This window comes from Oncorhynchus keta, chromosome 32 (genome assembly GCF_023373465.1).
Source record: "Oncorhynchus keta strain PuntledgeMale-10-30-2019 chromosome 32, Oket_V2, whole genome shotgun sequence".
Taxonomy (NCBI): Eukaryota; Metazoa; Chordata; class Actinopteri; order Salmoniformes; family Salmonidae; genus Oncorhynchus; species Oncorhynchus keta.
The window spans coordinates 34410549-34426022 of NC_068452.1; the positions used below are offsets into that span (position 1 = coordinate 34410549).

The following is a 15474-nucleotide window of genomic DNA, read 5'->3' on the forward strand; positions in this document are numbered from 1 at the left end:
CCAGACATGCCATTTCATAACAGGAAGGAATATATATTAAGTTAGGTTATTTGTAAGAGCACTCTATCTGTGGCCACAGCTCTTGAGGCAACAGGGAAAGTTTTTCCATCCCATTGCATCTTCATCCAGCAACACATGATGAGAAGTAGAGTTTATTAAAATGTCTGAAGGTCCAATAGAGCTCAGGGTCAGAAAGAGAAAAAACCCAGTCCTCGTCGGCTAGGAGAAGGTCTTCTCAAAGCCTTCTTCTCAGTGGATTTGTAGCATCAACCCTGTCATAAGTTGTTAATGTACAGTATGTTGCAGAGCAGTAGTTGAGGTTCATGATTTAGCAGGTACCAGTCCCTGAGAAACAGACCCAGATTCAAAATGAACTGGAACTCAGTTTCACTGGTGCCCAATTATTAGCCTTAATTGTTTCCTGCAACTTTTTACTTGAGGTTTCCCTCGACCTGGGATTTGCAGGTGGGGGTAGGGGGGACAGGATGGGCTGGGGAAGGTTCAGTTCTTGAAAAGTTGGATAGTAAATATATATATATATTTTTTTTATTGGGCACATACACATGGTTAGCAGATGTTATTGCGAGGGCAGCGGAATTCTTGTGCTTCTAGTTCTGACAGTGCAGCAATATCTAACAAGTAATCTAACAATTCCACAACAGCTACCGAAAACACACAAATCTAAGTAAAGGAATGGAATAAGAATATATAAATATACATATGAGCAATCACAGAGGGGCATAGACAAGATGCAATAGATTGTATAAAATACAATATATACAGTTGAAGTCGGAAGTTTACATACATCTTAGCCAAATACATTTAAACTCAGTTTTTCATAATGCCTGACATTTAATCCTAGTAACATTTCCCTGTTTTAGGTCAGTTAGGATCACCACTTTATTTAAAAAATGTGAAATGTCAGAATAATAGTAGAGAGAATGATTTATTTCAGCTTTTATTTCTTTCATCATATTCCCAGTGCGTCAGCAGTTTACATACACTCAATTAGTATTTGGTAGCATTGCCTTTAAAATACTTAACTTGGGTCAAACGTTTTGGGTAGCCTTCCACAAGGTTCCCACAATGAGTGGGGTAAATCAATTCTCCTGACAGAGCTGGTGTAACTGAGTCAGGTTTGTAGGCCTCCTTGCTCACACATGCTTTTTCAGTTCTGCCCACAGATTTTCTATGGGATTGAGGTCAGGGCTTTGTGATGGCCACTCCAAAAACTTGGCTTTGTTGTCCTTAAGCTATTTTGCCACAACTTTGGAAGTACGCTTGGGGTCATTGTCCATTTGGAAGATCCATTTGCGACCAAGCTTTAACTTCGTGACTGATGTCTTGAGATGTTGCTTCAATATATCCACATAATTTTCCTCCCTCATGAAGCCATCTATTTTGTGAAGTGCACCAGTCCCTCCTGCAGCAAAGCACCCCCTCAACATGATGCTGCCACCCCCGTGCTTCACATTGGGTTGGTGTTCTTCGGCTTGCAAGCCTCCCCCTTTTTCCTCCAAACATAACGATGGTCATTATGGCCAAACAGTTATATTTTTGTTTCATCAGACCAGAGGACATTTCTCCAAAAAAGTACAATCTTTGTCCCCATGTGCAGTTGCAAACCGTAGTCTGGCTTTTTTATGGCGGTTTTGGAGCAGTGCCTTCTTCCTTGCTGAGCGTCCTTTGAAGGTTATGTCGATATAGGACTTGTTTAACTGTGGATATAGATACTTTTTGACCTGTTTCCTCTAGCATCTTCACAAGGTCCTTTGCTGTTGTTCTGGGATTGATTTGCACTTTTCTCACCAAAGTACGTTCATCTCTAGGAGACAGAATGCGTCTCCTTCCTGAAAAGTATGACGGCTGTGTGGTCCAATGGTATTTATACTTGCGTACTATTATTTGCACAGATGAACATGGTACCTTCAGGCATTTGGAAATTGTAATGGGAGTCTCTTTGTTCAGGCGGCGTTCGGCAGTCACCGGCTTTCTAGCCATCACCGCTCCATTTTTCATGTATCCATTTGTTTTGTCTTGTTCCCTGCACACCTGGTATTCATTCCCCAATCACACTAAATGTATTTATTCCTCTGTTCCCCTCATGTCTTTGTGTGAGATTGTTTTGTGTTACGTGTCTATGTTGACGCGCTTTACTGGTATGCGTTTTATTTCACAAGGTATGTTATTGTGTTTATACAATATTACTGTGACTGTTTGCGCGTTTGCACTTTTGCTTTGGCTGGAGGTATCGACGCAGTGGCGTCCGTCTGTTGATTTCTCCTGCCTAAATAAAGTATGCGCCTGTTCACAACTCTCTGCTCTCCTGCACCTGACTCCGCTTTTAGTACGCACGCCATTGACAGATGTCAAACAAAGAGGCGAGTTTGAAGGTAGGCCTTGAAATACATCCTCACCTCCAATTGACACAAATGATGTCAATAAGCCTATCAGAAGCTTCTAAAGCCATGACATAATTTTCTGGAATTTTCCCAAGCTGTTTAAAGTCAACTTAGTGTATGTAAATGTCTGACCCACTGTAATTGTGATTTAGAGAAATAATCTGTCTGTAAACAATTGTTGGAAAAATAACTTGTGTCATGCATAAAGTAGATGTCCTAACCGACTTGGCAAAACTATAGTTTGTTAACAAGAAATTTGTGGAGTGGTTGAAAAACTAGTTTGAATGACTCCAACCTAAGTGTAAGGGGTGCGAACTGGAGGCAGAGAAGTCAGACGCAGGAGAGAAATAACTGTGTTTCCAACGGCGCAGTTTATTAACAAAACCCACCGGGAAACAGAATAATAAAATAAATGGGTACATAACCCAACACACACCAGGACAGATGTGCACAAGAACTTACAATAAACAATCACCGACATGAGGGGGAACAGAGGGTTAAATACACAACATATAATTGATGGTATTGGAACCAGGTGTGATACAAGACAAGACAAAACCAAAGGAAAATGAAAGGAGGATCAGCGATGGCTAGAAGGTCGGTGACTTCTACCGCCGAACACCGCCCAAACAAGGAGAGGGACCAACTTCGGCGGAAGTCGTGACACTAAGTATATGTAAACTTCTGACTTCAACTGTATGAGATGAGTAATGCAAGATATGTAAACATTATTAACGTGTCATTATTAAAGTGTCTAGTGATCCATTTATTAAAGTGGCCAATGATTTCAAGTCTGTATGTAGGCAGCAGCCTCTCTGTGTTAATTATGGCTGTTTAACAGTCTTATGGCCTTGAGATATAAGCTGTTTTTCAGTCTCTCTGTCTCAGCTTTGATACACCTGTACTGACCTCGCCTTCTGGATGGTAGCGGGGTGAACAGGCAGTGGCTCGAGTGGTTGTTGTCCTTGATGATCTTTTTGGCCTTCCTGTGACATCGGGTGCTGTAGGTGTCCTGGAGGGCAGGAAGTTTGGCTCCGGTGATGTGTTGTACAGACCGCACCACCCTCTGGAGAGCCCTGCTGTTGCGGGCAGGGCAGTTGCCCTACCAGGCGGTGATACAGCCCAACAGGATGCTCTCAATTGTGCATCTGTAAATGTTTGTGAAGGTTAAAACGTTCCATCTTCTCCACTGCTGTCCCGTCGATGTGGATAGGGGGGTGTTCCCTCTGCAGTTTCCTGAAGTCCACGATCATCTCCTTTGTTTTGTTGACCTTGAGTGTCCTCACTTCCTCCCTGTAGGCTGTCTCGTTGTTGGTAATCAAGCCTACTACTGTTGTGTCGTCTGCAAACTTGAAGATTGAGTTGGAGGCGTGCATGGCCACGCAGTCATGGGTGAACAGGGAGTACTGGAGGGGGCTGAGAACGCTCAAGCTTAATGATGAGCTTGGAGGGTACTATGGTGTTGAATGCTGAGCTATAGTCAATGAACAGCATTCTTACACAGGTATTCCCCTTGTCCAGATGGGATAGGGCAGTCTGCAGTGTGATGGCGATTGCATCATCTGTGGACCTATTGGGGTGGTAAGCAAATTGCAGTGGGTCATGGGAGACAGGTAAGGTGAAGGTGTTATGATCCTTGACTAGTCTCTCAAAGCACTTCATGATGACAGGAGTGAGTGCTGCTGGGCGATAGTCATTTAGTTCAGTTACCTTTGCATTCTTGGGTAAGCCAAGCAGTCTGTTTCAGGTCACGTGCCAACCAATCACAGCTGATTCATCGCCAACACACAACCTGATTCATTGCCAACACAAAGTAGATAAACATTATGACAGCTGTGTCCAGCAGCTTTTTTAAATAACAGCTTGTTTTTAATTCATATGAAATCAGAGAGCATATGACTCTATGCATAATAAGATACACTCTTTATGGGGTATAGAAGTTCATGCCTCCCCTGATCTACAGTGCACCACCTCATAAAAACATCAACCCCTTGGGGGGTCATGACATTGTAGCGTGGAGAGGGGAAGGGAAGGATAGCTGATTATTTTTCATGAAGTCTAAATCATCCCTCTCTCTCCCTCCCTCCATGCCTGCTTCTCTCCCTACCTCCTTTTCCCATCCTCTCTCTCCACCTGAAAAAATAGCAGGCGGTGAAACGTGATCCCGTATGTGTGTGTGTGTCGGGGGGCTGGGCTGTCCTACTAATGGAGATGAATGTGGGCTCAGGACTGTCTCCTGGGCCAAACGGCCACTGCACCGCCATCACGCTGAGAGATCCATTTCTCTCCAGCTTCCGTCCAAGCTGCAAATCTTTTTAATGAGTGGGGAGGGCTGAGACTCACAACTGGAGCTGTAAGATTGGGGGGGCTGCGTCACCAGGACATGCTAACATCTGCTTTACAGGGATGGAGTATTTTCAACCTAACTTCAGTTTCCCCTGAACATCGGAAGTGGGAACTTCGCTCAGACGTCTTTCTATGCCTGCTGTGTTAGGCTGTTGGAGGCTAAAGGAGGATGGATGGTAAAAGCTAGAGAGCGAGAAAGAGAGGGAGGAGTGAATAAAAGGGAGATTGATATTCATGAGGGAATAATGCAGTGAAATGCAGAGAGAGACTGACAGAGATAAAGAGATCATGATTGCAAACAAGTCACCTCTGGCTCACAGTGGGAGGAAATCACCAAATCTGCTCATCACCACTCTTTCCCTTCCTCCTCCCTTGTACACTCTTAGAAAAAAAGGTGCTATCTGGAACCTAAAAGGGTTCTCCGGCTGTCCCCATTGGAGAACCTTTCCACAGAGGGTTCCATATGGAACCCAAAAGGGTTCTCCTTTGGGGACAGTTGAAGAACCCTTTTGGAACCCTTTTTTTTCCCAAGAGTGGAGTTTACATCTGTTGTTTTACAACATATTAAAACATCCCATATCCTCTCTGTTTACCATTTTGTACTTACTCTCCTTTCTCGCCAGTCCAGGCTATGCTGGGATGGCAGTCACAACCCTCTCTCCCATTGGCCAGTAAGGTGGGCGGTGGGGAGATGCACTCTGAACACACCAGGTGGGGCCCTCCTCACTCTCTCCAAGCACTCTGGGGATCGCTGCATAATGGAACTTCTAGTCTGAGTAGGGAAAAACACACCAGGCCAGGGAAGAGACTGGATGCCGAGGCTATGTGTCAAAAATAAAACAAGTGCATTTATGTCCCAAGAGCCTCACTTTGTGGCTGTGGGATTTCTTTACTCTAAAATAGCCCAGTGTTGCTATTAACAAAGGTGAATATTGGATGTAGAGAGTTAAACTAGAGGTTGACAAAAAAAACAGTATTGAGAGGAAAGTACAATTGTCTGGCTGGTTTTTGGCCTACGTTTCAGCAATTCTACAATGTCTGGGTATCAATATTTTTTACAGTACTGCCTATCTGGTGTATGTGACAATAAAACATCTATTTTTTCATCAATCTGTCAACGTTGTAACCTCGTTCAGACGGTCAATGAAAAATAGAGGGTCAAAAAAATAATAGCTTGGCAACAACATCTTCCCATTTCCGGATTTCAATAAAAATTGCCCTATAAAAACACTTTACTTTGAGGTTCTTACATGTTGGCTTTAAAAGTAGATAGATTGACCTTGACTGCACCAGGCTTTGCAGTGTTTACTTACCCAGCTAGAAATCTATTAGCCGCTGTATGTGTCTGTGTGACTCATCTCTCTGGCTCTTGGGCAAATTCTGAAAGGGTTTAGAAATGTAGCCTTCCAGCTTTATGGTATTCTCAGCTAACACAATGTCTGGTCTGCCTGAACCAACTTCCTGTTTTTCATTAACTGGAGATTGAAGGTAATTTAGGACATGCTCTGTTTCTGCATCTCTCTCTCGCTCTCTCTCTCTCTCTCTCTCTCCCTATTCCTCCCCCTTTCTCTCTCACTCTCTTTCTCTCTCTCTCACACACCTCAGCATGTTGCAAGATGGAGAGCAATTATGAATAGCACCTGAAGTGTTTTCTAACCATGTGACCTGAAGAGGAAAAACTCCATGCCCTTATTTATGAACAGTAGCTACCCAATGTGAAGACCTACAGTATTTCCCTTCCAGTTGTGAATCAGCCCGATTCTACTGTAGATGTTCTGCTTCTGCTGTAGAGAGATGAGTCATCAGCCAGTTGGCTGAGGCTGGGGCTGCAGCACCTGCAGACAGTCACCACAGCACAGTCAGACAGTTTTTCATCCTCAGCTTACCCACCACCTAAGAGGGTCACGGCTCTCCGTCTTTGTTGCTGTCAATTATTTTTACATTGACTCGAACAAGTCTCATGAGCAAACACAAAAAAAAGACTCGCCCTTTTGATATGTTTCATGATATATAATATGTTACTTTTATGGCATGACACGTGCTGTCATCTGGACCCTGATATGTCTTTATACAAGCCTCATAAGATAAATAAAATAATAATCTAGGAAATTATCAACAATAACTGATTTAAAATGACTGGTATCTTGTATAATAATGGAGTGAAATATTTCATGTAGTGAAATAGATACAGTAACCTATGCAGGAGACCAACCCCCCACAATTGCTTGTCAGAGGGCTCCCCCTTGTGGAAACACATGACATCATGAAGTTAATATACTGCCTCGCCATTAGCATTAACTCCATCAATAAATCAATACTGTTAATTAGTTGTTACCTGAACAATGATGTTAGGGCATATTTAGATAAAACAAACCAATCTATAACTTATCATTTATGTTATTGTTGAACATCTCTCCGATAAGCAACTTTCCTCCACTTCTGCCTCCCCTGCATCAGAGGGAACAGCAGGCTTCTGTGTTGCTTTACTTTTGTCACTGAGTTCCTGTATGATGTCACAGCTGCGATCCAGACTCTGTCTGAGGTCCAGCAAGTCTCTCTGCATGCCTTCCAGGAGGTCCAGCTTAGACAGCTTCTTGTCAATGGATGACAGCACCTCCTGGTCACCATTATTTACAAGATCCTCCCCAACATCATTCAGCTCTGGCCTGTTGCTGGTGAGACAGTCGTCCTCCTCTACTATGAAAGACCCCATGGTTTTCTTCCACACCATTTCAAAATAGGAGTCAATGAAGGCTTCAAGCTCCTCCAAATTACTGTTCCCCCATTGGTCAATCAAGGCCTGCAGGCCTCCTGTTCTGGCAATCTCCTTGAGGGTCCTGTCCCTCAGCCTGGGGTGTCCAAGGGACTGTATATCCACTATGTCTTCCTGGTTCTTCACCAGCATTCTTTCTGGTTCTTTGGGTTGCTGGACCAGGAGGAGAGCTTGGTGTCCTGGAGAGAACAGGGTGACCGGTTTTCTACCATTCTGTCCATTCCATCTCAGATGATGGCTCTGAGTAGGTCCAGCGTGGAGACAGTCTGGGAGGTTCACCACTAGCGTCTGCCTGCCCCCCATGTTCCACATCAGCCCCTCCTGATTCTCCTGAAGCACACTGGCCATGCTGGACAGAAACCCCTCCACATCAAGGATGGAGTGATTTGCTTCAGTCCACCGTCCTCCGCTGGCCTCTGGTAGTGCCAATTCCTGTCCACCAAAGTCTGGGGCTCCTGAGTCATCTGGGGTTAGAAGGTACTCTGAACTAGCCACCTCACACGCTGCAACACAAGAGAGCTCTGTCAGAATAAATAGTAAATACTTCATGAAATGACGCACTGTAATTTCTATCTAATGTGCATCAGTCTTGCTTACCATCATGAAAGGGAGTGTCTGTGTGGTTTACTACAAGGACCTCTCTGCCCTCTCCCATCACTCCATCCATCTCTGGCTCCTGCATCACTGTGAGACTCTTCCCAACCTGTTCTCTTCTCCGTAAAACCTCCAACCTCTCCTCCACCAGCATCTCCTCTATCTTCTGTAGCAGCTCAGTGACCTGTGCACCAGTCCCCTGGTTCTTACTGTCCAACACGTGGTATCTGTTGCCACACTTCTCGACAAGCCTCTGGAGGGGCTCTCCCTCGCTCTCAATGCGCTGCTCGATGGTTGTGTCCCCCAGCCAGTCCCCAAAGGTGAATAGGACCATGGTTCTATTCCATACTTTCTCTCCGAGCGCCTCCAGGTGTTTTTCTGCTGTTCTCCAGACAGTGTGGCTGAAGGAGGAGCTCACATTCACAACCACCAGGACCACAGTTACCCCAGAGGCTGAGGGAGACGTCAGGGAGCCAGGACCCACTGACAGCCAGCCTGGTGGGTCCAAAACTGTCACAGTCTTACCCCTGACCTTTCCTTGTCCTTCCACACAGTCAGTGGCATGGCACCCTACTTTAAAGTGCTCTCTGCCCAGGATGGTGTTTCCAGCAGAGCTCCTGCCTGTGTTGCGGCCACTCAGCAGCATTATTCTCAGCTCTGGGGGACAGTAGAGCTCCCCTGTCACAAACAAATAAGAATACTGTCATGTATAACACGTCTGCTGTGGACATAAAATGTATGAATACAAAGTGTTTCATTCACATTGTCAGATTTAAAGCTCTATGAACAAATGGAAAATGTTCATCCTAAACATTTCACACCAATATGAATAGAATCAGACACCTAAAGTGCATTTTGAGAGAGATTGATTTAACTCACCTAATAGAGATCTGTCAGTCTCTCTTTTTTTCTGCCTCCTCGTCAGTCTCTCCCCTGCTCTTTTCTGTTCTTCCCTCCTCTTCTCCTCCAACTCCTGCAGAATCCCGCCCTCAATCTTACAGTAACAACTGCTGTTGCATGACATCAGTTCCTCAATCTTTCTCATCAGTTCCGTAACCTGAAATCCTGAGTTGCTTCTATTGTTGAGGACATGATACCTGTTGCCACACTTCTCCACAAGCCACTGGAGGGCCTCCCCCTCACTCTCAATGTGCTGCTCGATGGTTGTGTCTCCCAGCCAGTCCCCAAAGTTGAACAGGACGATGATGTGAGCCCAGACTGTGTCTGTGATGAGCTCTAGGTGCTCCTGCACAGCTCTCCTGTAGGTCTCTGTGAAGGACCGGTCCACACGCACCATCAGCAGGAGGGCATGTGGACCAGGGGAGCAAAGAGATACACTACACACTATCTCCTGTCTGTCAAAAACAGGACTATCCTGAGAGAAGTAATTCATCCACCAGCCTGGAGTGTCCACCACAGTGACTTGTCTCCCGGCAACATCCCCTGCTGCCACCATGCATTGCGCTGTTCTCCTTCTGACCTGAAAGCTTCCTCCTTGACCCAGGATGGTGTTTCCTGCTGAACTCTTCCCTGAGCCCCGAGCTCCAAGCAGCACGACTCTGATATCGGAGAGATGACATGACTCCCCTGGTAGAAAAGAAGGTAACAATACAACATCATAATAGATAGTGCTTTACGCTGTCATTTTCTACAAGGAGCACATGGGTGCCTAAATATTTTTTTATTTTTAAATTCACCTTTATTTAACCAGGTAGGCCAGTTGAGAACAAGTTCTAATTTACAACTGCGACCTGGCCAAGATAAAGCAAAGCAGTTCGACACAAACAACAACACAGAGTTACATATGGAATAAACAAAAGTACAGTCAATAACACAATAGAAAAAATCTGTATAAAGTGTGTTCAAATGGCGTAAGGAGGTAAGGCAATAAATAGGCCATAGTAGCGAAGTAATTACAATTTAGAAAATGAACAAGGGAGTGATGATGTGTAAGTAGAAATACTGGTGTGCAAAAGACAAAAAAGTAAATAAAAACAATATGGGGATGAGGTAGGTAGTTGGATTGGCTATTTACAGATTGACTATGTACAGCTGCAGTGATCGGTAAGCTGCTCAGATAGCTGATGCTTAAAGTTAGTGAGGGAGATATAAGTCTCCAACTTCAGCGATTTTTGCAATTCGTTCCAGTCATTGGCAGCAGAGAACTGGAAGGACAGGCGGCCAAAGTAGGTGTTGGCTTTGGGGGTGACCAGTGAGATATACCCGCTGGAACGCGTGCTACTATGTTGTTATGGTGACCAGTGAGCTGAGATAAGGCGGAGCTTTATCTACCAAAGACTTTTTGATGACCTGGAGCCAGTGGGTCTGGCGAGGAATATGTAGCGAGGGCCAGCCGACGACAGCATACAGGTCGCAGTGGTGGGTGGTATATGGGGCTTTGGTTACAAAACGGATGGCACTGTGATAGACTGCATCAAGTTTGCTGAGTAGAGTGTTGGAGGCTATTTGGTAAATGACATCGCCGAAGTCGAGGATCGGTAGGATAGTCAATTTTACGAGGGTATGTTTGGCAGCATGAGTGAAGGAGGCTTGGTTGCGAAATAGAAAGCCGATTCTAGATCAATTTTGGATTGGAGATGTATAATATGAATCTGGAAGGAGAGTTTACAGTCTAGCCAGACACCTAGGTATTTGTAGTTGTCCACATATTACATAATAATACAGCTAGAATCCTTCATTTCAGAATTCCACAGCAAAATATTTTGGCATATAAGTGAGTAAAATGGTCGCACTGTAGAGCCCTGATAGAACAGAAATATTCTAAAATCTACTGTTGGCAATATGGCAAAGCATTGTGTTCTAAGAACCATCTCAGTGATAACTCACCATTGAGCAGAGATCTCTGTTTCTGCATCTTCATCAATCTCTGATGAGCCCTTTGCTCCACTATCCTCTTATTTTCCTCCACCTCTTGTAAAAGCAGTCCCTCCATTTTAAAATAGCTATCACTATTTTCTGTCACCAGTCTCTGCATCTTCCTGAACAGCTCTGTGACCTGATATCCACCTCGTCCACTCTTCATGTTGAGGCAGTGATACCTATGACTGCATTTCTCCACCAGCCACAGGGGGGCCGTGCCTCCCCTCTTGACTTGCTGCTCCATGTGCATGTGTCCAGGCCAGTCACTGCAGGTGAAGACGACCATACAGTGACTCCACACTCTCTCACTGAGGAGGGCCAGGTGCTCCTCTACAGCCCTGCGACGCTTCTCACAGAACACAGAGTGTGTCTTAATGACGATAAGGAAAATATGGGGTCCTGGGGTGCACAGAGAGACACTGCGCACTATCTCCCTTTTCACCAGCTGAGGCGTGTCCTGCACCTTGAAGTCACACCACCAGCCAGGTGTGTCCACCACAGTAACCCACCCACCTGCCACCTCTCCCACCCTCCTAGAGCACGTGGTCCGCTCCTTGATGACAAACTCCTCCCTGTCCAGCAGCACATTTCCCACTTCGCTCTTCCCAGAGTTTCTGCCGCCAAGAAGGATAACTTTCAGGTCTGAGAGCGACACAAACAAGAGACGTGAGAGACAGAGTTGCTGTTCATGCTAGTGCACATTTTGTGTTATACTGCCTGACATTAGGCTTCCATTTTAAAGGGACTGTCATTCCCACAATAATTAACAAATAAATTGTAAAAAACACACACGTACAGTCACAAGTACACACACAAACACACACCTGTACATTCACAAGTACATATATAAACACACAGACGTACAGTCACAAGTACAGTACATACACAAACAGACACAGATAACATGCACCTGTGTGTGTTTTACACCACTATGAAACTACTGATAATGTGGTGTATTGACAACTTGATCAGATGTCTGTCACATGTTGCTTTATCACACACAGTATGTACCTGCTACACACAGTATGTACCTGCCACACACAGTATGTACCTGCCACACACAATATGTACCTGCCACACACAATATGTACCTGCCACACACAGTATGTACCTGCTACACACAGTATGTACCTGCTACACACAATATGTACCCGCTACACACAGTATACATACAGTACATGGGGATAACATAAAAACATGAATAGTTGCTATAAGTAATGGTAATGTTACCTAGAAATATCAGTACACGCACCACATTGATAGAAGAGGGCAGTTAATCATCTTAATTTACATTAAACTGTCCATGTAAGGGTTAGAGTAATACTTTTACACTGATTATTAAAAACAACTTCACAAGTCATGTGTAAATTGTCCTTTATATACAGTACAATCTTTTTCTCAAGTTGATATGTAAGACAATTGAGATGAAAAAAACTTACCACATGTTGATGAATCTCTGGTTGCCATTTCTCTTGATCTTAAGCTGTATCTGTGCTTAGTTTCACCCCAAAATTGTTCCAATCCAACTAATTTTAGTCATCATCCCCAATAACAGTACTTTTACTTCTGGCTTACAACAAGTTCCTGAAAGACTGGGGTGTAGCTTTTACTCTGAAGGGAGTGGACACTTGCCTTGATGACTTGTGATGTCTTTATGAGTCTGAAGGTGGGCAGTAATAAGCAGTAATAATGTTGTGTTTATAACCAAATGGGAAGATGGTAATTACGAGTTGTGAAGTTGTAAATATGAATTGAATGCATGAGAATTAACTGAGAATAAAAATGGGTTTAGTAGAAAGCATATTATTCAGTAGACATTCCTATCGGTCCTAGACTATGGCGACATCATCAACAGTGCCTTGCGAAAGTATTCGGCACCCTTGAACTTTGCGACCTTTTGCCACATTTCAGGCTTCAAACATAAAGATATAAAACTGTATTTTTTGTGAAGAATCAACAACAAGTGGGACACAATCATGAAGTGGAACAACATTTATTGGATATTTCAAACAAATCAAAAACTGAAAAATTGGGCGTGCAAAATTATTCAGCCCCCTTAAGTTAATACTTTGTAGCGCCACCTTTTGCTGCGATTTCAGCTTTGCACATCGAGAGGCTGAAATTTTTTCCCATTCCTCCTTGCAAAACAGCTCGAGCTCAGTGAGGTTGGATGGAGAGCATTTGTGAACAGCAGTTTTCAGTTCTTTCCACAGATTCTCGATTGGATTCAGGTCTGGACTTTGACTTGGCCATTCTAACACCTGGATATGTTTATTTTTGAACCATTCCATTGTAGATTTTGCTTTGTGTTTTGGCTCATTGTCTTGTTGGAAGACAAATCTCCGTCCCAGTCTCAGGTCTTTTGCAGACTCCATCAGGTTTTCTTCCAGAATGGTCCTGTATTTGGCTCCATCCATCTTCCCATCAATTTTAACCACCTTCCCTGTCCCTGCTGAAGAAAAGAAGGCCCAAACCATGATGCTACCACCACCATGTTTGACAGTGGGGATGGTGTGTTCAGGGTGATGAGCTGTGTTGCTTTTACGCCAAACATAACGTTTTGCATTGTTGCCAAAAAGTTCTATTTTGGTTTCATCTGACCAGAGCACCTTCTTCCACATGTTTGGTGTGTCTCCCAGGTGGCTTGTGGCAAACTTTAAACGACACTTTTTATGGATATCTTTAAGAAATGGCTTTCTTCTTGCCACTCTTCCATAAAGGCCAGATTTGTGCAATATACGACTGATTGTTGTCCTATGGACAGAGTCTCCCACCTCAGCTGTAGATCTCTGCAGTTCATCCAGAGTGATCATGGGCCTCTTGGCTGCATCTCTGATGAGTCTTCTCCTTGTATGAGCTGAAAGTTTAGAGGGACGGCCAGGTCTTGGTAGATTACCAGTGGTCTGATACTCCTTCCATTTCAATATTATCGCTTGCACAGTGCTCCTTGGGATGTTTAAAGCTTGGGAAATCTTTTTGTATCCAAATCCGGCTTTAAACTTCTTCACAACAGTATCTCGGACCTGCCTGGTGTGTTCCTTGTTCTTCATGATGCTCTCTGCGCTTTTAACGGACCTCTGAGACTATCACAGTGCAGGTGCATTTATACAGAGACTTGATTACACACAGGTGGATTGTATTTATCATCATTAGTCATTTAGGTCAACATTGGATCATTCAGAGATCCTCACTGAACTTCTGGAGAGAGTTTGCTGCACTGAATGTAAAGGGGCTGAATAATTTTGCACGCCCAATTTTTCAGTTTTTGATTTGTTAAAAAAGTTTGAAATATCCAATAAATGTCGTTCCACTTCATGATTGTGTCCCACTTGTTGTTGATTCTTCACAAAAAAATACAGTTTTATATCTTTATGTTTGAAGCCTGAAATGTGGCAAAAGGTCGCAAAGTTCAAGGAGGCCGAATACTTTCGCAAGGCACTGTATATAAATGCAGCTGCCACTTCATTAAAGCTGTTAGTTGCAGCTTATAATAGCGCACTGCAATTTATTACGGGCGACAATTTTAGTACTCATCACTGAATTCTCTACTAGAATGTTGGTTGGCCCTCTTTGATGTCACGTAGGTTGATATATTGTTACATTTTAATTTATAAAGCTCTTTTACAAAAAGACCCACTGTACTTAACATCATTACTAAACTTTAGACATACGAGCTACCACACCCGGTTTCAGGGATGGCTAACTCTGGAAATTCCTTTGGTCTCTACTGAGTTTTCTTGCACCTTAATTGTGGAACAATTAGTCTCTAGGCCAAATCAGAAAGCTGATTGAGGACCTTATTACTGATGAATGTGTTTGTTTTGTATGACTGTGTTTTTCTTTCTGCTTGCATTTTGTATTTACATTTTGATGTGTGTATTTTCTGTAATTCAAGGCTAATCTGTAAAATAAACTTTAGTCTCAATATGACTCACTAAAATAAAATAAAGTTAAATTAAAAAGAAAATGTACTTCCGAAAATGCTGGTATCAAGGTATTTTCCTTAGTAGGTGATGTCAGAGTTCAGCATTTGGGAGAAGTTAGAGCTCAGGGATGACGGATGAGCTTCCCAATAGTAATTACCAGTTGGAGGGCCATTCAACTGGATCTTTACCAGTTGTATATGTGGTAAATACTACTTTCCCACTTGGTTATAAATGCAGGAGCCAGCCATTTATTGCAGTTAAAGAGACACACCACTCCTCTGAGTCAGCATGCCTTGAAAAATACCCAACTTTATGACATGACTCATCCGTCTGAGTTTGTCATCTGCCCAGCCCACCTTTGTCATTGATGCAGTACATCTGTACAGTTATTATCTTATGTTGACTTGCCCGTGACTGAGAGGCAGTATATACATCATGTTGTGAAGCATGTCTTAATTAATTGGTGCAGCCTGATTCCGGTAGGTAAAAACTGCAATCTTGCATACCAAACATTAATTTTGACAGCATTCCTAGAAAAATAATGGCAAACTTT

At 43.6% G+C, this 15474-nt stretch overlaps 1 protein-coding gene across 3 annotated transcripts; it reads right to left on the reverse strand.

The window, feature by feature from the left end:
- Positions 1-2754: 2754 nt before the first annotated feature.
- si:ch211-214j24.15 (GTPase IMAP family member 8) lies at positions 2755-12873 on the reverse strand. 3 transcript variants are annotated; one of them, XM_035762539.2, is made up of 9 exons: positions 12435-12873; positions 10963-11637; positions 9813-9866; positions 8995-9702; positions 8119-8793; positions 6476-8024; positions 5356-5520; positions 4113-4194; positions 2755-3972 (listed from the first exon to the last, which is right to left on the reverse strand). In XM_035762539.2, exons 1-6 carry the CDS (start codon positions 12460-12462, stop codon positions 7141-7143), a joined length of 3024 nt encoding a protein of 1007 aa, XP_035618432.2. In that variant the 5' UTR covers positions 12463-12873; the 3' UTR covers positions 2755-3972; positions 4113-4194; positions 5356-5520; positions 6476-7140. The 3 variants fall into 3 exon arrangements, with proteins under 3 accessions (XP_035618432.2, XP_035618431.2, XP_035618433.2); XM_035762538.2 differs by having other exon boundaries at positions 5356-8024; XM_035762540.2 differs by lacking the exon at positions 9813-9866 and having other exon boundaries at positions 5356-8024; positions 12435-12872.
- Positions 12874-15474: the final 2601 nt, after the last annotated feature.

Coding starts and splice junctions, on each gene's coding strand:
- si:ch211-214j24.15 (XM_035762539.2), bottom strand. CDS start 12,462: ATGGCAACCAGAGATTCATCAACATGTG. Junction 11,638..12,434: donor CAGAGATTCATCAACATGTG/GTAAGTTTTTTT, acceptor TGTCGCTCTCAG/ACCTGAAAGTTATCCTTCTT. Junction 9,867..10,962: donor ACAGAGATCTCTGCTCAATG/GTGAGTTATCAC, acceptor TATCTTGGCCAG/GTCGCAGTTGTAAATTAGAA.